Source organism: Lagenorhynchus albirostris, chromosome 6, assembly GCF_949774975.1.
Source record: "Lagenorhynchus albirostris chromosome 6, mLagAlb1.1, whole genome shotgun sequence".
Lineage (NCBI taxonomy): Eukaryota > Metazoa > Chordata > Mammalia > Artiodactyla > Delphinidae > Lagenorhynchus > Lagenorhynchus albirostris.
In genome coordinates, this window is record NC_083100.1 from 19,136,129 (window position 1) to 19,159,503 (window position 23,375).

Sequence of the window (23,375 nt, forward strand, 5' to 3'; positions counted from 1 at the left end):
ATGAGGTTCTGCCCCAGCAAGAGATACTTTGTCAGAAAAAGGGCACCATCTCAGCCTTGCAAACAGCTTTTATACATCAGTAATCTTCTCCCAAAGAACCTGTCTAGAAAGGAACCATCACTGCCCTCTTGGCAGTGTGTGTGTGTTGTTCAACAGAGGTAGAGGCAAGGTTGATGAGGATCATCTGACCACGGTGCCTAGATACCTCGATATTGACAAAATAAAATCTCCAGTTTAAAAGAAAAATTATTGTTACAAAAACAGAAGCATGTTTTATTTCAATCCTGTTGAGGGAGTGAGGATGGAACACAGAAAATGCGGGGCAGGGGAGGGGTCCTCTTTATACACACAGGACATCAGGATCAACTACAAGGAACAATACCCATTTCCACCCCTCCCCGCAACTCCTACATGGGGTCCAAGGCCAGCTGAGAATAGATGGTACAAGAATTAAGATACTATTGGCACAGTACAATGGCCAATGCACCGAAAGATGCAGAAGAGAATTTTTCAGGGAGCAAGGCCTGGCCCTCAGCTGCTTCCCCAGAGGAGGGGGAATGAGAAAACTTTGGCTCAGAAGGAAGGCGGTTGGCAAAAATCAGGATTACCCTAGCTGGACTTTCCAGGTCAAAACTATGGGCTGAAGGGAGTCAAGACATTTATCCAGTCCATGCTGTTCTCTGATTTCTCCACGACCTCTTCTCTTCAGGCTTGAGATTAGTGAGAGTTGGCCTGGTTCTCCTCTTCATTTTGGAAAGCAGGGGAATAAGTGCTTATCCGACCCTTTCTACATCTAGGCTACTTAATTACTACTTTCTTGGCTCTAAAGAGACAGAAGCCAACTAACAAGCCGGCTCCCTTTGTGAAAGTCGGCTTGAAAGAGCCCTTGGGTTGGCAAACTGCCTCTGCAAAGGTTTCTCTGAGCCTGCCCCTTATAAACCCTCCCCAAATGTATTTAGGGACACCTTCAATCATGTGAGATGTGGGCCAAAAATACTTGGTCTCTCTCTAGTTGGGTTAATAATCCCATCTTTGACTGGAGATGGGGATTAGAGACAGAGAAAGCAGGTGATGGCAGGGGGAAGGACTGGGGGAAAGCAAGGCAGTTTACACTGCAGATTCAAGCCTCTGGATTGTGAATAGAGTCACCTAAAGCTCCAGAGCAGGAAGGGGGATTCTCTGGCACAATATGAAAATGTGTAAAATATTTTAGTGGCAACCCTGTAATTCCCATAGACCAAAGGGGAATGTGTCAAAAAAAAAAAAGACGGAATAAGTGAGGAAGCAGAGTCCAGCCCTCTATCTTAAATCTGAATAAAATTAACTCATTCAGCTAATACTGCTTCAAGTACAATCACGAAGACAGATGGAACTGTAGATTCACACTAGGGCAAAGAATAGGATCAAGTAGCCTATCATCTTAAGCACAGACACCTCCCTTTTAAAAGTCATCTAGAAAATATCTTTGAGGACTTGAACTGAAGGTGACGTTCACCATCTCCTCTCCTCCCCCAATACAATACCCTTCCAGGACAGCCTGATGAATTAAGACGTCTGTTTTAAGTTTAATAGGAGGGAAGTGAAGAAAGGAAAAGCACGGAGATTTGGAAATGCTAGCAGCTAAAGCCAAAAGCAAGGTTAAGGTCCTTATGGCATCCAGAACTAGGGGTAAAAGAATGCGAAAGGGAAGGGAAACAGGTGGTGGGTTCCTGCTGTCCTTTGGCTTTATATCCTTCCCCTGCCTCCCATTCCTCCCAACAGCTCATGCAGCTACTGGCCTGCTAGAGGGGATGTAATGCCCAGACCAACTTTTTATTGAGCTTACGCATCTAACAGACTTGTAAACAGTACCAACTGACAAAGTTTTGCTGAATATTACAGCTTGTGTCCACTAAATACACCTCTCTCTGAGATTAAAAACAAAAAACCAAAGTAAACAAATACTGAGAGAGAGGATGAAGAGACATATCTTGAGTCTTCCAGGAAGGCAAAATAAGAAAACGCCACATGGCTTGGTCCCAGGTGTTCACCATGCCTAGAGTGCTGCTGCTGTCACCACTGTCTCCCCTCCCTGCCAGTGGCTGGGTAGAGGTGAGGGAGAACAGTCATCTTGGGCATGCTGCAAATACAGCATTTGCTGGTGTTGACACCCTCCTTGGCTGTGGTGGCAGAACACTGTGTCAGGAGCCCGTTTCCTGGGAGTAGCAGAAGGAGCCCAGGTCCTCAAGGCAGCCTGATGGCAGCTCATACACCTCAGCAGGGGTACCGTGCCCCTTTTCTCCAGTGCAGTTCAGCATTGAGGTCGTCTATTCCCAGTCGGCGATAAAACCTGAGCTGTATTCCTCGCAGGTTCCCCCTCCCTTCCCCAACTTGGGGGAGTAGTGGGAGGGGACGGGGGAGGATCACTGAGGGGGCAGGGGGATACCCCGGGGATCGGTGACCTGGCCCTCTTGCAGGTTCTTCACGAGTTGTGCAAGCCAGCGTTTAGTGGTGGTGTCATCTTTTAGCACCTGGGCGAAGGTCGTGTCCTTCAGCTGGTCAGGGAGGCACTGCCTCAGTGCTTCACGTGCCCTATATCAGAAATAAACAAACCGACCAGGGAGACCAAACAAATAAACCCATATCTGGGGGACAGGGAAGAGCCCTTTTCTTAGATATAAATACATAGAATCCTGGGAATCTATGGTTCTGTCAAGGTACTTTAAGAAGCCATTAAAATTCTTTAAAGCTTATGTTAGGCATAGGCTCAGATTGCTCCAGGATCTGTTGTCTGCAAACATTTTCAGAATGATGCCCCAATGTAGAATTTTGTGACAAAGCAAATGGAATAAAATGGTGCAATAATTTACTTCAATTCAAACTGCTTTCTGATTTATTACAGTAAACATTGTCATAATACTCATGTTGGAAATATATGGATTATATAGTAAATGAAATATTCCAAAATCAGTACATTAACAGGGGATATGACCTCACTCATAGTATGATAAATTAATGAACTTTAAACTGATATAAATTTGTGTCTTTCCAAAAACAGCTTCAGCTTTATAGTTAAAACCCTTAATAAGAGATGAGCAGTAAAAACAAATCTATGGTAACATTATTATCAGATGAACTTTTAAATGTTTCATTTACTTTAAAATATGACCAGTAAAAGTCGAATCTGAAAACTCAAAAAGGTAAATGTTAACTATTTATAAGGCTGTTTTTTAAGAAAAGTTATAGCTTTTGTACTCAGCCTAGTTTCTTTGTACAAGGAGAGTTTTAAATAAACATATTTTCAAACTTTGGTGAAAACAGGAACCACTAAAGGACAAGACAAAATGGTCAAAGAAATAGTTAGGGCTTAAATAACCTCAGTGGCAGGAGGCTGAGTTCACATTAAATCAAGTTATCCTCATTCCTAAGAACACAGAAATCAACCCATTATGTGGTTTAGCAGAATCTGAGCAAGTGGCTTTCAGCATGAATTATGGATTTACAAAGCAAAAGGTCAAATATTTCTAAAACGCATTGTATCTACAATGTATGATTTCTGGCAGAAAGATTACGAACATAGGGAGATAAAACAATTAGCTCAAGGACTTTACAGGAAGAGAACTGGAAATATAATTCAAGAGCCCTCTGGGCCTGTTCCTTTCTTAAGAGACCTTTGAAAGTATACTTTTCTTTCTGACCACCTGGAGTAGCAACAGAAAGCTCAAACCACAGGAGTAATGTATCATAAGATTCACTGTCTGAACTCTCTGGAATTTTAGAGTAGGGTACGGAGTTCCAGTGGGGAGATAAAACTCTGATGGATTTTTAAATTCAGTACTTCAGATTTTAAAAGGAATTAATCAAGGTCTGTCTCAGACAAGCTAAATATAGTTTTATCCCTTCCCTGTCCTAAAGACATAGGAGCTACCCCATGAGATGGGGCAACTGCTCACTAGAGTATTTCCCCTGAAATACTCACCAGAGTATTTAAGTCCTATAAATCCTATAAATGTTTACCTGGGATTATCTGAGAGTCGAAGGTAACATCTTACTACATGCTTCAGCAAACGGGCGGAAGGCTCTTTGGATAGCTGCAGGACCATCTTACCCTGTTTCCCCCAAAACAAGGTGGGATAGGAAAAAAACACACAAAACACAAAATAATCCTAGTTGATATCAGAGAGCAGATATTGCAAGAACAGTTATACAAGATTCCACAGTTGTTATTTCTAGTTGGGAGACTGAAGCAGCTCAGTATCGACTGCAAAGCGACTAAGCTGTGTGATCAGAAGCAGTTTCAAAGAAGGCAAATGAAAGAACTCACCAAGATCATGGCAACATGGGAGAAACGCTCATACGTCTGACATATATAAGCCAAACCAGTGTCATCTAAGAGGATCTTCTGGAGGATAAATGTGGCAACCTGGAGTAAAACAAAATTAAGGAGTCCAAAACGTTGCTCAGACTTGTCTTCCAACTGTCTGTTTTTCTCCCAGGAATAACCATAAGCAGAAAACTAAGCAAATACCCTTGCATTCTATATAACTTACTTGATGAGACACGCATAGTACAAAAAAATTAATAAATATTACCATATTGGACATTTACTATGTGCTGGAATTTCTCCTTAAGCCATAACATGCCTTATCTTATTTTCACAACAAACCTATGAGGTAGGTACCATTGTTATTCTCATTTTACATAAAAGGTAGATAATTATCAGAGTCTTAAAAACAGAGAGACTGTCTGTTACTGAACACCTACTATGTGCCAGGTGTAACTGTTGATCAATAACTTGCCAGGTTAAGGTCCCAAGTGACAAAGCTACTAACTCAGAGTTGAGATCAAACCTAGTTAAACACAGAGCCTCTTCCCTTTTCCATGGGCCAAGATGATTTTAGCAATTCAGCTATGCCTCATCTCTTCCGAATGAGTTAGGTAAATCTTTTCTTATTTTTAAAAGATCTTAAAGAAAATAAGACTTTTAAGCCTCCCTTCGAAAATTGTTCCAACAGTAATAAAGAATATACTCACTTTAAGCTCATTAACTCTTACATAGATGGGATTAAAAAAATACTAGTTTAATTCAAGTCAAATGATTATTATAATGATTCTCTTCCTCAGCTGCTCTTCAGAAACAACTGTGGGAATTGTTTTATTTTACTATTTTACTGGGGTATAACATTGTGGTTGGCTAAATAATGGCCCCCAAAGATATCTATGTCCTAATCACCAAACCCTGGGGATGCTACTTTATATGGCAAAAGGGACTTTACAGATGTGATTAAGTTAAGAATCTTAGGGGAAGATTAATCATCTTGGATTATCCAGGTGGGCCCTAAATGTAATCATCACAAGTGTCCTTAAAGAGGAAAGTGGAGGGAGATTTGACAATAGAGGAGAAGGTGATGTGACAGAAGCAGAGAGAGATCTGAACATGCTACACTGCTGGCTTTGAAGATGGAAGAGGGGGCAGTGAGCTAAGAAATGCAATTCTAAAAGCTGGAAAAGTCAAGGAAAGGGACTCTCTCCTAGAGCTTCCAGAGGGAATGTTGCCCTTACTGGCACCCTGACTTTAGTTTTAGCTTGGTTAAACTGATGTACGGTTGCTGGCTTCCAGAACTGTAAGAGAATAAATTTGTGGTGTTTTAAGCCACCAAGCTTGTGGCAATCTGTTATAGCAGCAATAAGAAACTAATACAAACATATACACAGTAAAATATGTAAAGTGCACTAATCTTAAGTGTATCTTAATTTTTACATCCTACACATCTGTGAACCACAACCAGATTAAAATACAGAACATTAGGAGGTTGGGATTAACACATACACAATATTAAATATAAAATAGATAACCAACAAGGACCAACTGTATAGCACAGGGAACTATACTCAATATCTTGTAATAACCTATAATGGAAGAGAATGTAAAAAAAGAAAAAAAAAATAAGAATCACTTTGCGGTACACACGAAACTAACACAACATTGTAAATCAACTGTATTTCAATAAAAATGAAATAAAATAAAAATTTTAAATAAAATAAAATACAGAACATTTCCAGCACCCCAGAAGATTCCCTTGTGCCTTTTCCCAGTCAATATCCTTCCCTGAGAGGTAATCACTATTCTGATTTATCCTCACTGACTGTTCTTGCCTGTTCTTGAATTTCACATACATATATGAGTCATATGGTATGAACTCATATATATCTGGCTTCTTTCACTTGACATAATATCAGCCACATTGCATGTATCAGCAGTTCATGCTTCTTAACTATTGTGTAGTTTATTTTGTAACTATACTACAATTTACCCTGCATAGTAAAAATGCTATAAATACTCCTATATATGTTTTGATGCCCATGAGAGCTTTTTTTTTTTTTGCCATGCTGTGTGGCTTGTGGGATCTTAGTTCTCTGCCCAGAGATCAAACCTGGGCCCTTGGCAGTGAAAGCGTGGAGTCGTAACCACTGGCCCGCCAGGGAATTCCCGAGAGCTCATTTTTCTTGGGTATACATTTTTGGGTGATAGGGTAGGTTTATGTTTATAGTGGATACTGCCAAACAGCTTTCCAAAATAACAGCTTTCCAAAATAACTTATACTATACACTCACCCAGGGGGATTTAAAAAAAAACACAAATGTCCATACTTTATCACCCTGCAGAACGGTTCAGTAGGTCAGATATGGGACCTGGACATTGATGTTTTAAAAACACTTCACAGGGACTTCTCTGGTGGTCCAGTGGTTAAGAATCAACCTTCCAATGCAGGGGATACGGGTTCGATCCCTGGTCGGGGAACTAAGATCCCACATGCCGTGGGGCAACTAACCCCAGGTGCTGCCACTACTGAGCCCACGTGCCACAACTAGAGAGAAGCCCGCTCGCTGCAACAAAAGAGCCTGTGTGCCGCAACTAAGACCCAACACAGCCCAAAAAAACCCCAAAGAAACAAAAACACTTCACAGGTGATCATGCCACACAGCTCTGACTGAGAACCTCTGCTCTACTGGGTGTCTACTATGGCAAGACGTTTGACTAAGCATCGTACATAAAAAGTGAACACAACGAGGTGTCTGCTTGCATGGAGCAAAAGAAGAAAGACTTGCCAGGAAGTGACTATAAACCATAAAACGTAGGATAGGAAAAGTATTCTACTTGAAGCGTAGTAAAGGTCAATGGGAACATCTACACATCAAGGATGAATTAATTCTAGTAATGGGCAAGGAATGTAAATAGGGGAGGGATCATTAGGATGGGGGCTCCTGGAAGAAATGTCACTAAAGAAGCAATGAATCTTTTTCTGTCCCAGCCATAAGAAGCCAACTTGAAAAAACCCTATTCATAGGCAACTATGAATAAAAAATGACAGAATACAGTTGTAACCATTCCAATCCGGTCCCGGAAAGCCACTGAAATTAACAAAAGGAATAAAATTAAGGGACAAATGAGAGAAGAAAAGCATGAATAGGGACTTCCCTGGTGACGCAGTGGTTAAGAATCCGCCTGCCAATGCAGGGGACATGGGTTCGAGCCCTGGTCCGGGAAGATCCCACATGCTGCGGAGCAACTAAGTCCGGGAGACACAACTACTGAGCCTGTGCTCTAGAGCCCATGAGCCACAACTACTGAAGCCTGCGCACCTAGATCCCGTGCTCCACAGCAAGAGAAGCCACTGCAATGTGAAGCCCGTGCACTGCAACGAAGGGTAGCCCCTGCTCACCGCAACTAGAGAAAGCCTGTGCACAGCAATGAAGACTCAATGCAGCCATAAATAAATAAATAAATAGATAAATAAATTTATTTATTTAAAAAACAAAGAAAAAAGAAAAGCATGAACATAGATCACATGTCACTTATTCTTTGTGTGTTAGTAGAAAATTGAAGACAGAGGTTTAAATCCTCCCTAACACACAAACCTTAGATGGCAGGCTGGGTGGAAAAGTATTCAGAGGTAAAATACTTGACTTAAAAGCTGCCAACTTCAGCTCATAACATCTCTCTTTCCATCCATTATTTTTAAACAAATGGCAATCTTGGATAAAAAGACGCCCACAGGGAAACTTCTATTGAGACATACCCTACACAGGGGTAACAAGTAATACTTATCTGCATTTTCAAGGAAATTGAAGAGAATGTGGACTTTAAAGAACATTTTAAAAAATTCAAAGAACATAAAAAATTCAAAGAAGAGCTGAAAGGACATGAGAAGTGAGAGGCAGAGACTAGAGGAAAAAAATTAATACAAAATTAAACTGCTACATGTATACACGGAATACTTCTGGAAGGATTCTACAAGAAAGTAGTAATACTGGTTACCACTGGTGAGAAGAACTGAGAGGCTATGGTAGGAGACTTCCATTTGTTTGTATACCCATTTGTAGTAGCATTTGAATTTTTACTTTATTTGTATTGTGAATTCAAAACAAAAAAAATTTAAATCATTACATCTACTTATGTCCAACTCAGCAATAAGTATTTACCAAATTAAAAATTAGAGTGACTAGTCTAGTCAATGTGACTAGATACACTTTGGAAGCAGAAGTAAGATATTGCTAAAAATAGTCAGCAACATGGAAAAGTAGCCTTGAGAAAAATCACGATATGAAATTAAAGATAGAAAGTAGAGAGGGAAAAAATATATATTTGAAAAATAGACAATACAGCATAACTGATGTTGCTGAAGCAAGAGGCCAAAACAAATCAAAGGGAAAACTATAAAATTAACCAAAAAAGAGACACAAAGAGTAGGCTCTTCCAGAAAAAAAATCTGATATAAGATTATCAAATGATGGACTTCCCTGGTGGTCCAGTGGTTAAGAATCCGCCTGCCAAGGCAGGGGACATAGGTTCAATTCCTGGTCTGGGAAGATCCCACATGCTGTGGGGTAACTAAGCCTGTGTGCCACAACTACTGAGCCTGTGCTCTAGAGCCCATGAGCCACAACTACTGAGCCCACGTGCCATAACTACTGAAGCCCGCACACCTAGAGCCCGTGCTCCACAACGAGAAGCCACCACAATGAGAAGCCCACACACTGCAACAAAGAATAGCCCCTGCTCGCCACAACTAGAGAAAGCCTGCGCACAGCAACGAAGACCCAGCGCAGCCAAAAGAAAAAAAAAATTATCAAATGAACTTAAAAATTATAAAAGAAGCTTATAGATACCACACAGAAAAAGCAAGTTCACCAATGAAAGAAAAATATTAGGCTGACCCAAGATTTCACTACAACATTCAATACCGGAAGACAACAGGGCTATGGCAATGGAGTTCTGAGAGGGAAAATAAGAGGTTAAGAATTTATACCAGTCACATTATCATCCATGGTTAAAGTGCAAAGTAGGGAGAAGCTCAAGTATATATACACTTGATTATGCATAAAAAAATGTCTGGAATAATACACCTGTGTAGTGAGAAGTGGGTTCAGATGAAAGGGAGAAATTTAGTGTTTTAACATGATATTCTTCTGACGGGTCTGGGTTTTAAAATCATCATTATATAACAATTTTTATTTAAAAGAGAAAAAACATTCATGAAAGTTTCAAAAAACCTGAAGAGAGGCAGAAAATGATAACCATGAAGAAGTAGCCCAAGAGTCAACAATATAGAATCTAATTAAGATAAAAACACACACCGTTTTAGAAAGTTCACTTCCAGATTCCATAATGCGCAAACACAAAGGGATAATTTCTGTTGTCAGTAAAAAGTTGATTACTTCCTGCTCATCTGTTTTCACCAGGGCCCCTAAAGAAAATATGGACAAACAAAATTATTTCAGAGTCAGGGTTTCCAACTAAAATTGTTCATCCAGCTAGTTGTGGAACTTAACATACAACACAAACTGTGGTTTATTAAAAAAAAAAAAAAGAGGAAGAAAAGCACAGGTTGACTGTTATCAGTCAACACTAAAAGATCAGGTACCAAGTTTGGTCTACCATATAGTTAGCATCTGTTTAGCTATCTAAATAATTTTTCTATCACTCTTGGTAGGCATTCATACAATAATATCACCATCTCTTCTCCATATACCTTAGGTAAGAGAAAAGATTTCTACATCAGTATTAAAGCACATTCCCAGGTAGCAAAGAAAGGATGTCAGTCTGAATCCTACTTAAGTCACAATAGGCATAAACAAACATTACTTCCTGGTTATTCAATTGCCCTCTTTTCCCAAAGAGCACAAACACTGTAGGGCATACCTAAACAAGAAACACACACACCTGGATTCCAATTCTGGTTCCACAACTAGTTTACCTAAGTTTGACAAAGTTACCTTCCCTTTGCAAGCCTCTGTTTCTTTATAAAATAAGAGTTGGACCAATGACTTCTAAAATTCATCCCAATTCTATTACTCTGTTGGTTTCTAAACTTACACCACTGACCGGGTGTCAGACACAGTTCACTGATATCCTCTCCATTCTGCATATAGGGAGGCAGAGTCCCATTAAACAAATGACTGTTCCTTGAGCTGCCCAACGCATCACTAGCTTTTATATGAAAGGCCTTAGTTAACTGGACCTGTAATAACTAAAGTCAATCACTTCAGGAGAGAGTAATATCATTTACTTTAACCAGAACTGACAATCTACAAATGCTACATCTCTAAACAGCGCATACCATAATTTACTAACATGGCCTGCTGCAGATGGCAGATTATTATCTCACTTAGATTTTTTACATGTAGGTCTAAAGTCCATTTTGTTAATTTTGTATAGAGTACAAGGTATAGATCATGGTTCATTGCTTTACATATGGATATCCAATTGTTCCAGCACGATTTACTGAAAAAGACTATCCTTTCTTCACTAAATTCTCTTTGCAGCTTTGTCAAAAATCCAATTGACCATAATTGTGTGGGTCTATCTCTGTACTCTCCATTCTGCTCTACAAGTCTATCTTTTCTCCAATACCACACTGTCTTGACTCTGTAGTTTTCCAGTAGGTCTGGAAATCAGGTAGTATATGTCTTCCAACTTTATCCTTCTTTTTAAAAAATGCATATTCTAGTTCATTTGTCTTTCCAGATAAAATTTTAGGATCACCTTGTCAATTTCTATAAAAAAAATCCTACTGGGATTTTGTTAGAATTGCTCTAAATCTATGTATCATCTGGGGGAGAACGACATCTTAACGACATCTTAACGATAAACCAATTGATGAATATGGTGTATCTCTGCATTTATTTAGGTTTTGATTTCTTTTGTCCTTGTTGTATAGTTTTTAGCTATAGACTATGCACATATTTTGTAAGACTTACACCCAAGTTTTTCACGTTTTGGTGAAATTTCAATCTCTAACTGTTTAGTGCAAGCACACAAAAATGTAATTGATTTTTGTATAATAACTCTATAACTTACAACCTTGTTAAACTCACTAGTTCTAGTAGCTTTTTTCTGTAGATTCTTCAAGACTTTTCAATGCAGTTAATCATGTTGTATGTGAACACAGTTTTCTTTTTCCTTTTTTTAAAAATTTTTTTATTGAAGTATAGTTTCTGTACAATACTGTGCAAGTTACAGGTATACAATATAGTGATTCACAATTTTTAAAGATTATACTCCATTTATAGCTATAAAATGTAGCCAATATTTTATTTTTTCCTTTCTAATTTGTATGTCCTTTATTTTTTTTCTCTTGCCTTACTGCACCGGTAAGGATAACCAGGATGAGAATGAATAAGACTGGTGAGAATGAACATCCTTGCCTTGTTTTCAATCTTAGGGGGACAACATTCAGTTCTTCACATTAACTATGATCTTAACTGAAGGGTTTTGTTTTTGTTTTTGTACTTTATCAGGTTGAGAAAGTTCCCCTCTATTCCTGCTTTGCTGGAGTTTTTATCACGAATGGATACTGAATTCTGTCAAAGGCTGTTTTTATAAACTACAGAGAAGATCACATGATTTTTCATCTCTAGTCTGTGGATACGGTCAATCATAATGGCTGATTTTTGAAAGTTGAACCAGAATGATTTCCTGGGATAAAACCCACATGGTCATTATGATCCTTTTTACATGTTGTTGGATTTGATTTGTTACCATTTTGTTGAGAATTTCTGCATCTGTGTTCATGAGGGATACTGGTCTATAGTCTTTTTACTTCTTTTTCTGTTTTTATTATCAGAGTAATGCTGCCCTCACCAAGAGTTGAGAAGCCTCCTCTCCATGTTATGGAAAAGTTTTTAACAGAATTTGTGTTATTTCTTCTTTAAGTTTTTGGTAGAATTAACCAGTTGAAACCATCTGGGCCTAGAGTTTTCTATGTTGGAAGGTTTTTAACTACAAAAACTATTCAGCTTATCTCTTTTTTTTTTTTTGAGTGCACTCTGCCAGACCGTATTTTCAAAGAATTTGTGCATTTCACCTAGGTTGTCAAATTTATGGACAAAGAGTTATTAGCAGTATTATCTTATTATCTTTTTAATTGTCTGTAGAGTCTTTTATAATGCACCCCCTTTCATTTATGGTATTTGTAACTTGTGCCTTCTCTTTTATCAGTCTGTCTGGATAGAGGTTTATTAATTTTATTGAATTTTTTTCAATAAAAAATTGGGGTGGATGAAATGGGTGAAGGTGGTTAAAAGGTATAAACGTCCAGTTATAAGATAAATAAGTCCCAGGGGTATAATGTACAGCATGATGACCACAGTAACAATACAGTATTGTATGTTTGAAAGCTTCTAAGAGAAATCCTAAAAAGAGAGATCGTAAAAAGTTCTCATCACAAGGAAAAACAATGTTGCCTAGGTGTGATGATGGATGTTAACTAAACTTACTGTACTGATCATTTTGCAATATATACATATACCAAATCATGTTGTATACCAAAAACGAATACAATGTTATATGTCAATTATATCTCAAAAAACAAAACAAAAAAACACTGCTTTTGGTTTCACTGATTTTATGTATTGATTTTCTTTTCATATTTTCATTGATATCTAGTCTTTATTATTTCCTTCCTTCTGTTTGCTCTGGTTTAATTTGCTCCTTTTTCTAGTTTCTTAAAGAAAAGCTTAGCTCACTGATTGAAGACCTCTCTTTCTTTCTAGTATAAGCATTTAATGCTAATAATTTCCCTCTAAGCCCTACTTTAAGCTGCATCCTATAAATTTTGATACGTTGTATTTTTACTTTTACTCAGTTTCAAGTATTTTCTAATCTATGTTACGTATCACTTCATTTATATTCAAACTTGTCTGATAACCCTTGAACTGCAGGAAAAAGTCTAGGCCCAAACATTCACCTTCTGCTTGTACTCTCAACGACTTGGGAGAAACTGAGTTTCTAAAAATACATGCAAGGGTAGACAACTGGCTTAATACCGTCCAAGTACTGTTTCCACCCACCACCACAGTCAACATTTACCCTAACAACACATAAGTGCATCATCCAACCACAGTAGTAAAAAAAACAGCAGAAGTAGGATGATTTGAATTAGAATAATGAATACAAGTGTTTTCTTTTGGCTGGAATCATGTTGATGTTTTAAATCCTACACGAGACGTTTTTATATCTTACAAGCTGGAAAGAATATATTGGGAAAAAAGTTTCTAATTACAGTACCACTTGGGAGAAGATGTAAAAAACAATAACATTCATTTGGAGTATGAGATAACAGTTACTTCTTAAAAGTAGAATAAAATGTTCCTGAGAAATACCAAACTTTTAAATTATACTTCCTGATTCATGGTTTATAAACATAAGGATGTGAACACAGGTTGAACATAAAAATAATAACCAAACAAAACAAAGTTTGTATAACTAATGTTCTTATTATTTGGTTAGTATGTCGAGCAAAAACTATGAGAAAAAGACACTGAAAAAAGGAAGGGCAATTTAGGAAAGAAATCTTCTTGAATGTATTTACATTTCACAAATCTAAAGATTTTACTACCTAGGAGTCTAAGATCTGAAATAGCTGATATAGCGTTTTAGACACATCTCCCATAATAAATGTACATGGAAACATTAATTTGAGCATGCAAAAATTCAACGAGCTAAAACAGAAAGTAAATCCCTGGAATTATGGGAGAACAGCTCAGAAGTGACAAAGATGAAAAATCAAACCAAGAAACAAACTCAAATTCTTACTCCTGTAATAATAATCTTTTGGTTAACACTCTTGTTCTTTACTTTCCCTACAATTATTAAACATTTCTACATACACACTGAATTTAATCCCAAATGTTGGGTCTTACAGCCTTATTAACAATACTCAGAATGGTACTTGGTAAGAGCAATAATGTTCTGATATTCATTTATTAGTAAAAACTAATTTATTAGACTCAACCCCGAAGACAAAAATGAATAACTGGTGAACAAAAGCTACAAAGGAACAGACAAAACACCTAAGACCACTATTATGAATGATGATGATCCCAGGCTTGCGAAACGATCCTAATAACTTACCAATAACTCCAAGACTGGTTAGCCGAAGATACTCAAAGGGACGTGTTTTGCTGACAGTGTGCAAAAAGGGGTACAAAAAAAGTGGGATGTGTGCTGCAAGAAATGCTGACCTAAAAGAAAAAAATAATCACATTCAGAGCCCAGAGTTAATTTCTAAGGATTCTGAACATTCCCAGGTGGTTAATTCTATAAGGCCTATAACACTGCTTGACCAAGGAATCTCTAGGAAAGACTGTTACTGGTCATTAGTCTAGACCAGTGGTTCTCAGTTGGGGTGATTTTGCCCCCTCAGGGGCAATGTCTGGATATATTTTTGGTTGTCATACTGAAGGGATTGACATCCACTGGGCAGAGGCCAGGATGCTGCTAATCCTACAATGCACAGGACAGTCCCCTCTTATCCCCCTCCTCCCACCGCAAAGACTTAATCCAGCCCAAAATGTCAATAGTGTCAAGGCTTCAAACCCTAGCCTAGACCAATGGTTAAGAGAACACACAATTTTCCCTGTATTCAGTACCAAGTACTTTAAAAACTGATAAAATATCCAACTGCAAGTTTTAAAAAATAGGTCATAAAATGCACTTAAGGGCCCAAGAGATTCTCCTAGATGCCCTCCCTCATCTAGTTTATGGGTCAACAGTAATATTCACAGGTAGGAGCTGAGAAAAACTTATAAACCAAGACAACAAAATAAAGCAGCCATTATCAAGGTTTATCTGTTATGCTTAAATACTCTTTTTTGGTTAGAGCTTTCAGATACACTAAGTATCCTAAAAACATTTCAATCTGCAGCTAATATGTTCAGCAACTAATATGGAATCAGTCTATTACTTTATATAATTTATAATTATAACTTACAGGAGAGCCAACACCCAAAAATTTTAAGAAAGTACTCTTGCATTTTTAAGTACTTAAAAGTAATTTTCTTAGCAATGTTTCTAAAGTTCCGAAAGATCAATGCCAGCCTAGCACTCAGATTTTATAAGGAAAACCTGACAAAGAGAGGAAAGGCTTTAATAAAATGACTATTAAGTGCTTTAAGGCCATAAAAGTCACAAAGCAGATTCCTGAACAGAATCTCCCCTTTCTTAATTCGTCAGATATAGCAGGAAGGCAAAAGTGTCTCAATTTGAAAGCCAATTCTAATTTATTACAGAGGTTGCCTAAAATCCTGTGTTAAAAAAGATTCTGAAGCCAAATCTGGCTTACTATGTGAGAAAAAATGCTGAGTCCAAATACTAACTGAACTCCTACTAAATGCCATGCACTGTGCCTCATGCGTGGCACAGTGATGCCTACCATGGATTCAGGAGGGAGAAGTAGCTGTATGCCTGACCTTTCCTGAGAGGTGACCACCAATCCTTTAAAGTTCCTTGCTACCAATGGGTAAAAAGTAAATAAGACAATGGAATACTATTCAGACTTAAAAAGGAAGGAAATTCTGACATATGCTATAATATGGATGAACCTTGAGGATATTATGGTGAGTAAAATAAGCCAATCACAAAAAGACAAATACTATAAGATTCCATTTATAACGAGGTACTCAGAATAGTCAAAATCATAGACGGAAAGTAGAATGGTAGTTGCCAGGGCCTGGGGGGCAGAGGAATGGGGAGTTATTGTTTAATGCGTATAGAGTTTAAGTTTTACAGGATGAACAGAACTATGGAAATGGATGGTGGTGATGATGGCACATTATGAATGTATTTAATACTACTGAACTGTATACTTTAAAATGGTTCAAATGATAAATTTTACATTATTTATATTTTACCATAATTTGAAAAGGCAAAAAATTAATTATATAAGAACATGTTAAACAATACCATATTGTTACTACACTAAAATCTGGTGAATTAGAGACCAGAAATTCTTGAGGAAAAAAAAAGTAAAAGAAGAGTCCCAAAGATCCACACCCACACACGTGCACCCTACTGCATGACCCTCCTCTCATCATTCAGAAGTTAGGACCACATTCAACACAAACCTCTACCCACACACTCATTCAAAGTATTTACCTGGTTTCTGGGTGTGATGCTACACATTGCAATAATGCCAGAGCGTTGCAAACTCTGTTAGACTGGTGTGCTGTCAAGGTGGGTGGGTTGATAGATGGATAAATATTTACAATTTCCTAAAAATGGAAATCAGCACCAGATGAACAAGGAACAACTTTAATTCCCATGGTATGAAAGCAAATAACTTTAATTCCACGTATCCTATAAGAAGCGAACCATTAAAAGAGGGGGAAGAAATAAACAATACTCCTATCCTTTCATCATAAATATACCTGACTGAGACTATCTGAGACATTTCTACATATATCCCTAGGAAGACCTCTATGGAGGCAACTGTGGTCAACCATACTTCCTCCTATATCCTGCATCACCTGTTGAGGCTTTCACTTGAGGGACTCATATTTATAATCCCCCCTTTTGTCAACACCCTACTTTTAGTTGCAGTGATGAGATAGCTAGCCAGAAAGTGTTAGTAAATCAACCACAGTGACTCACAAAAAAGTTTCTCCTTGGTCAGGTAGCAACTGCAAAAGGGGGAGATAAGAACATGGGTATATGTGTGGGGATATGTACAAACAGCAGGGAATATATGTATTCTCTGCCGAAAGGCAATGATTTGCTGAACACAATTCCATTTATCTTAATTGTAAAACTTTTACACAGAAAATGTTCCTATAAGAAAGATTAGTTTCTTGGGTACGTGTTGTAGGGACAGAATATGAATTTACTTAATAGATTAAAAAAATTGATCTAATTATTGGGAATTATGGACAATACTTTAAAGGATGATCATTCTATCTTGGTTCTTAGGACTATACTGTATCAATTTATTCCCCACAAATGACCGTTCTGGTCAGAACCAAATTTCAGTTATTTATTCTTCAATGTACAAGAATACCCACCTTTAATCCTACAGCTGTTATACCTTTATCTTAACATTTTCTTTCCCCAGAATATACCTTTCAGTTCTTATACCTTCCTTTCCATCCCCCCCACCATGTAGTAAATATTATTTTGTTGCACTCTTAAAGTTGTGTTTCTCAAAGTGTAGCTCTTACACCATGTACATTGGAATCACCTGGGTGTGGGGGAGCTGCCTGTTAAAAATAGATTTTTCATCTTAGACTAAATATATCAAATCTCTTGGGTAGGATCCAAGAACCTGCACTTTAACAAGTACCTTAGACTTTTCTAAAACAGATTCTTACAAATGCTAACATTAAAAAATATATATACATTCTGGGACTTCCCTGGTGGTCTACTGGTTAAGGCTCCGTGCTCCCAATGCAGGGGGCCCGGGTACGATCCCTGGTCGGGGAACTAAGATCCCACATACTGCAACTAAGCCCGCGCACTGCAGCTACTGAGCCTGCATGCTCTAGAGCCCATGCACCGCGAGTAGAAAAGCCCGCATGCCACAACAAAAAGCCCACGTGCTGCAATGAAGACCCAGTGCAGTCAAAATAAATAAATAAACTAATTAAAAAAATAAAATTTAGGACTTCCCTGATGGTGCAGTGGTTAAGAATCCGCCTGCCCAGTGCAGCGGACATGGGTTCGATCCCTGGTCCAGTAAGACCCCACATGTCACGGAGCAACTAAGCCCGTGCACCACAACTACTGAGCCTGCATGCCACAACTACTGAAGCCTGCATGCCTAGAGCCCGTGCTCTGCAACGAGAAGCCACCGCAATAAGAAGCCTGTGCACTTCAATGAAGAGTAGCTCCCGCTCACCGCAACTAGAGAAAGCCCCCGTGCAGCAATGAAGACCCAACGCAGCCAAAAATAAATGAATAAATAAATTTATATTAAAAAAATAAATAAAGTTTTAAAAAATAATAAAAAGAAAAAAACCATCCTACCAAAGTTTTCATAATCATTTGGGCAAAGGCAGAGAGATACAAGTGTGATAAACAGGAATGACATGCAACTCATGGATATATACCCACCTGTAAAAGTGCTGCAATAGTACCAAATGAATGCCACAGCATGGGTGCAAGGTCAGGAACAGATTCTCTCTTTTTACTTAACTCCAGCAAAGCATTTTCCCTTGTCTCAGGACTGGACAGCTCATTGATCCACTGATAGATCTTTTCTCTATCCACCTGAGCCAGTGCAGTAGGCACAGGCTTCAAGTGAAAACAAGAAAGTAAACATGAGTTTCATGAGTCAAATCAAGTCTTACTCTGCAGTAGCCTTTGGAGGGAACATATTTTTTGTAAATACTAGGGGAGCTTTTCTAAATACATATACTTGATGTAAATGAATTAAATCTATCAAAATCTAAAAGGCACACACTCTTTAATAATTCCATGTTTAGAAATTTATCCTACAGGTCTACTTGGGCTGTACTGAAGATATACCAGAATATTTACTGCTGCACTATTTTAAAAGCAGAAAACTTGAAGTCTATCAACATCTATCAATAAGGAACTGGTTAAATATACAGGGGTACATTTTTATATGGAATACTACATAGCCCCTTAAAAAAGAGTTAGCTCTATACTGTGCTGATACTAAATAAGAAAAAAAAAAAAAAACAAAAAGGGTGCAGAACAGCATATACGCTTCCATTAACACACACATATATTCTTATATATTTATATACAACATTTCTAGAAGTACACATAAGAAACTGTTAACAGTAGTTACCTCTAAGGTTGGAATCTATATGGGAGACCTACTTGTCATTGTATACAATAAAATCTTCTGCATATAGTTTATACTCTTTTTTTTTAACCATGTGCCTATGATGGTTTTTGAAAGAAAAAGCCCTCCCCCACATTGCTCTTCCTTCCCCAGTAATTCCAGCATCCCCCTCCATGAAGCAGAAAATCTATGTAATTTGGAAAAACTCCCCCCTCTAATGATTCTTATACATATTGTACCTCCACCCCTCAGAGATTCATTCATTCCTTACTCGTGTAGGGACTATATAAACAGAACATGCTTTCTTTATTGTGCTAAAGAATCTCAATATTCCAAAAAATTTGAGCACTTCTATAATTCTTCACATTTGTCAAACAGGCTTGTTACCTTGGTTAAGTCCCTTAACTATTCTTATCTGGAAGATAAGATGGGAAACTAGAAAAATGATAACCATTGCTATTTCTGGCTCTAAAGTCCTAACAAATTCATGGTGATTTCCATCCCTAGCCCAATATTTTCTCACTTAATTTCCCCCCAAACCATGAGGAATTATAGGGTAGGTAGACAGAAAAAAGGGATCTACACTTGCAGATGAAACTACTAATGCTCAGAGGAATTAACTTGCTCAATTCACCCAAGTACAAAAGTTGCATATTCCAATCTTTCTTGAACCATATTACACCAGCTTCTCACACTATGCACATGTTCCCACTACACCTTAGTGTGATAGAATGATGACCTACCCATCGCACAGATATAAAAATAAGGAACAAAAAGGAAAACTGTGTTTGCTGAAGAACAGAATGAAGTCTAAGATGGACTTTGAGTAGTAGTCACATTTACTCAAGCTGAACAATTGCCTTCTATAAATGGAAGCTTGATTAGAAGCTTTTAGTTTAACGTTTATCATTTCTCTTGCTTGCTAGAATGAACCACAAGGTGTTCTGCTAAACTAGACTAAAATACCATGTAATTTAAGTCCTCTTTAAGTGCCTCAGAGTAATCTGCTAAAAGTTGCTTTGTAATTCCCATCAGTGATGCACCTCAAGAAAACATAGGCTCCTAAATGATGCAGAAGGAATAGTTTTCCTGCCCTCCGCTCCCAACAGCAAAAACAGTATGGTCCAAGCACTTGACTTTTCTATGTTGCCACAGATAGGCCCTTGACTTTAAAAATTATTTTTGGAAATGTAATTCCCACCAGAAGATAGGATATGTTTACATTTAGAGTATTACATCACCTTAAAAGCTCAGTAGAAACAAGGGCTAAAATTTTAGCTTTGGGTTTCCTGCCCACAGTCTCTTGGATGACCCACAATCCTAAAGAGGGCCCCACAGACAATGCTCCAGCAATATAGTGTCTATCCTGATTAGTCATTACTCATTCCTAGAGGCCTGTCATCCAGACACCACCATCAGTAGACTCCATCACCCTCTCTAAAGCCAATTTGTGACTTGTACCCAGCACCCTGTACCCTATCCTGTCCTCGGGAACCCTAGGTGAACAACGCCAGGCTGCACTGGTAGACACCAGTCAGCATATTGTGGCTTCTGAACACCAGGTCCTATCTCCACATATGATGTTTCCAGAGCTGGCTTGACTACAGCAGAGGAGATCGTGCCCCTGGAGTGGTGCTGGCACTCTGGAGGGTCAATATCTGGTGCCTACTTGGGTCCCTAAGGCCATGACAACCTGCTGCCAGTAATACTCCAACTTCTGCAGCCTCCATTGGACTTTAGTTCTAAGAGAGCTATGGACGTCAGGTAGGTGGTAATGTGGCCCTCAGGTATAAGCTTAGAGATGAGTTCTGCAGCCACTCTAACAACCAGAAGGCAGTTAGGGCAGTTTGGTACCAGGAAATATCTGAGGTAGGGACCCTCCTTTTCATCACCCCTGGTGAATTTTGCCCCAAATTTAATAGGAGGAGTTAGTTTAAACCCACTGAATACCTATTTGTTATCGGATGAATACAATTATTTCTTAAAATAAAAGTGAGAGCTCACATACATAGTGCTTACTCTGTCAGGCACTGTCTTAAATAAATACTTGTCATTACCACCCTCATTTCATAGATGAGAAAACTGAGACGTTATTTAAAAGTTAAGTGGCAAAGCCTAGGATTTGAATTCAGGTAGTCTGGCAGCAGAGTCCATACTCTTAACTGCCTTGCTAATGCTGCTTCTCACTTGCCTGAAAGATTAGGTCTGATCTAAACACAACTTTCCAAAAAACTATTTCCTGTGACCTAGACAAAAGAAATAGGAAATATATAAAAATCTCAGACAAAAATTAAAATGTTACTGCTGTTAGTTCAGCAGAATCTGAAAAACAATCAACACCCATGAACAATATCATTGATACTAAGAGAAATTCTCTACTTATTGAGATTATGAGGTACTTAATAACCATCATTTTAATGGGAAAAGTCAGTGAAATAGTTTGACATAGTTCCCTATGTCAAATCATGGCTCAGATGGGCATAATTCAGCTAGTGATAACCACCAACACACACACACACACACACACACACACACACACCCCTTCCCTACCAACATTAACAAGTAATTTTATAACACACAGGGACAGTTAGTTATTTTGGAGAATAAAAAGGAAGTATTTTTGCTCTTTTTTTTTTTTTTGGCCGTGCTGCTTGCCTTGAAGGATCTTGGAACCCGGGCCCCGGCAGTGAAAGCTCCGAGTCCTAACCACTGGACCGCCCGGGAATTCCCATATATTTACATTTTGAATTACGCACTGATTTCTATATTAACTTATATTACCAGACGACTGATAAAATACTTTGGACTTCATCCCTGAATAAAGCCCCAAAGCACAACTCCAGCATCTTACTAGATCTTGATGGTAATAAAAACCCCAAATGCATCTGACTCTCCTTCTGAATCCCAAAGATCGTTTAGGCACACCTGTCACAAAAATGTTAGAATCTGAAAATTGATGCCTTCCTAAAAGGGAGTGGGAAGTAAAAGAGGGGGTGGGTAGATGAGGAAAAAGAGGGAACTGTACTGTACTTTTATTTATTTATTTATTATTATTATTATTTTTTTTTTTGCGGTACGCGGGCCTCTCACTGTTGTGGCCTCTCCCGTCGCAGAGCACAGGCTCCGGACGCGCAGGCTCAGCGGCCATGGCTCACGGGCCCAGCCGCTCCGCTGCATGTGGGATCTTCCCTGACCGGGGCACAAACCCGTGTCCCCTGCATCAGCAGGTGGACTCTCAACCACTGCGCCACCAGGGAAGCCCTATTTATTTATTTTTTAAAATTAATTAATTTATTTATTGGCTGTGTTTGGTGCTTGTTGCTGCACACAGGCTTTCTCTAGTTGCGGCGAGCCGGGGCTACTCTTTGTTGTGGTGCGCAGGCTTCTCATTGTGGTGGCTTCTCTTGTTGCGGAGCACGGGCTCTAGGTGCGAGGGCTTCAGCAGTTGTGGCACGCGGGCTTGGCTCCAGAGCGCAGGGTCAGTACTTGTGGCACAGGGGCTTAGTTGCTCCGCGGCATGTGGGATCTTCCCAGACCAGGGATCAAACCTGTGTTCTCTGCATTGGCAGGTGGATTCTTAACCACTGTGCCACCAGGGAAGTCCCTGTATTGTACTTTTAAAAAGCATGGTTTCATTGAATGATCACAGCACCGTGGTTATAATCCTCATTTTACAACTGATGGAACTATGAGTAAACGGTGGGCAGACTTCCTCCTCCTCCAATTCTCTATTTAAAGGTTACCTCTAAAGATTCCTAGTTCAATTGCTATAATTCTTTAAATTTATAATTTACTAATACATTTCTGAGGCTGTGGCTGATACAATCTACCAGCACACACCGTCCAGTGGTAGAGAAGCAAATTTATCTGATTTCCCTTTTGGAAACTACCTAACTTAAACACATTAACAATAACGGCAGGATACTACCACAAAAGCAGAGGGTAGCATTTCTTGAATTGAAATCTCTGGATCTTTTCCTCAGAAAAATACACAATTTCAAACTGTTTTGCATATAATTTATTTTTACCTAAAATTTATACATAATTTCAGGGAACTCACAGATCCTGCCTGTACCCCTTTTACAGACCTAGAATTAAGAACATGTTGTCAAGTTTAAGAATAAGAAAGACCTTGGGAATTCCCTGGTGATCCAGTGTTTAGGACTCTGACCTTCCACTGCAGGGGGCCCGGGTTTGATCCAGGGATCGGGGAACTAAAATCCTGCAGGCCGTGTGTGGTGCAGCCAAAAAAGAATTAAAAATAATAAGAAAGGGCTTCCCTGGTGGCGCAGTGGTTGAGTTGAGCCT

The 23,375-nt window shown here is 38.7% G+C and overlaps 1 protein-coding gene across 1 annotated transcript in view; it reads right to left on the reverse strand.

The window, feature by feature from the left end:
* Positions 1 to 246: 246 nt before the first annotated feature.
* Positions 247 to 23,375, reverse strand: part of CNOT9 (CCR4-NOT transcription complex subunit 9) — a 28,101-nt gene continuing 4,972 nt past the window's right edge. Inside the window, exons 2-8 of the mRNA XM_060152118.1 lie at positions 18,368 to 18,547; positions 16,418 to 16,533; positions 14,396 to 14,505; positions 9,619 to 9,728; positions 4,304 to 4,402; positions 3,997 to 4,088; positions 247 to 2,571 (exon numbers count right to left, since the gene is read on the reverse strand). Coding sequence (XP_060008101.1) covers positions 2,403 to 2,571; positions 3,997 to 4,088; positions 4,304 to 4,402; positions 9,619 to 9,728; positions 14,396 to 14,505; positions 16,418 to 16,533; positions 18,368 to 18,547 — 876 coding nt within the window. The 3' untranslated portion in view covers positions 247 to 2,402. The remainder of the gene's footprint in view (positions 2,572 to 3,996; positions 4,089 to 4,303; positions 4,403 to 9,618; positions 9,729 to 14,395; positions 14,506 to 16,417; positions 16,534 to 18,367; positions 18,548 to 23,375) is intronic.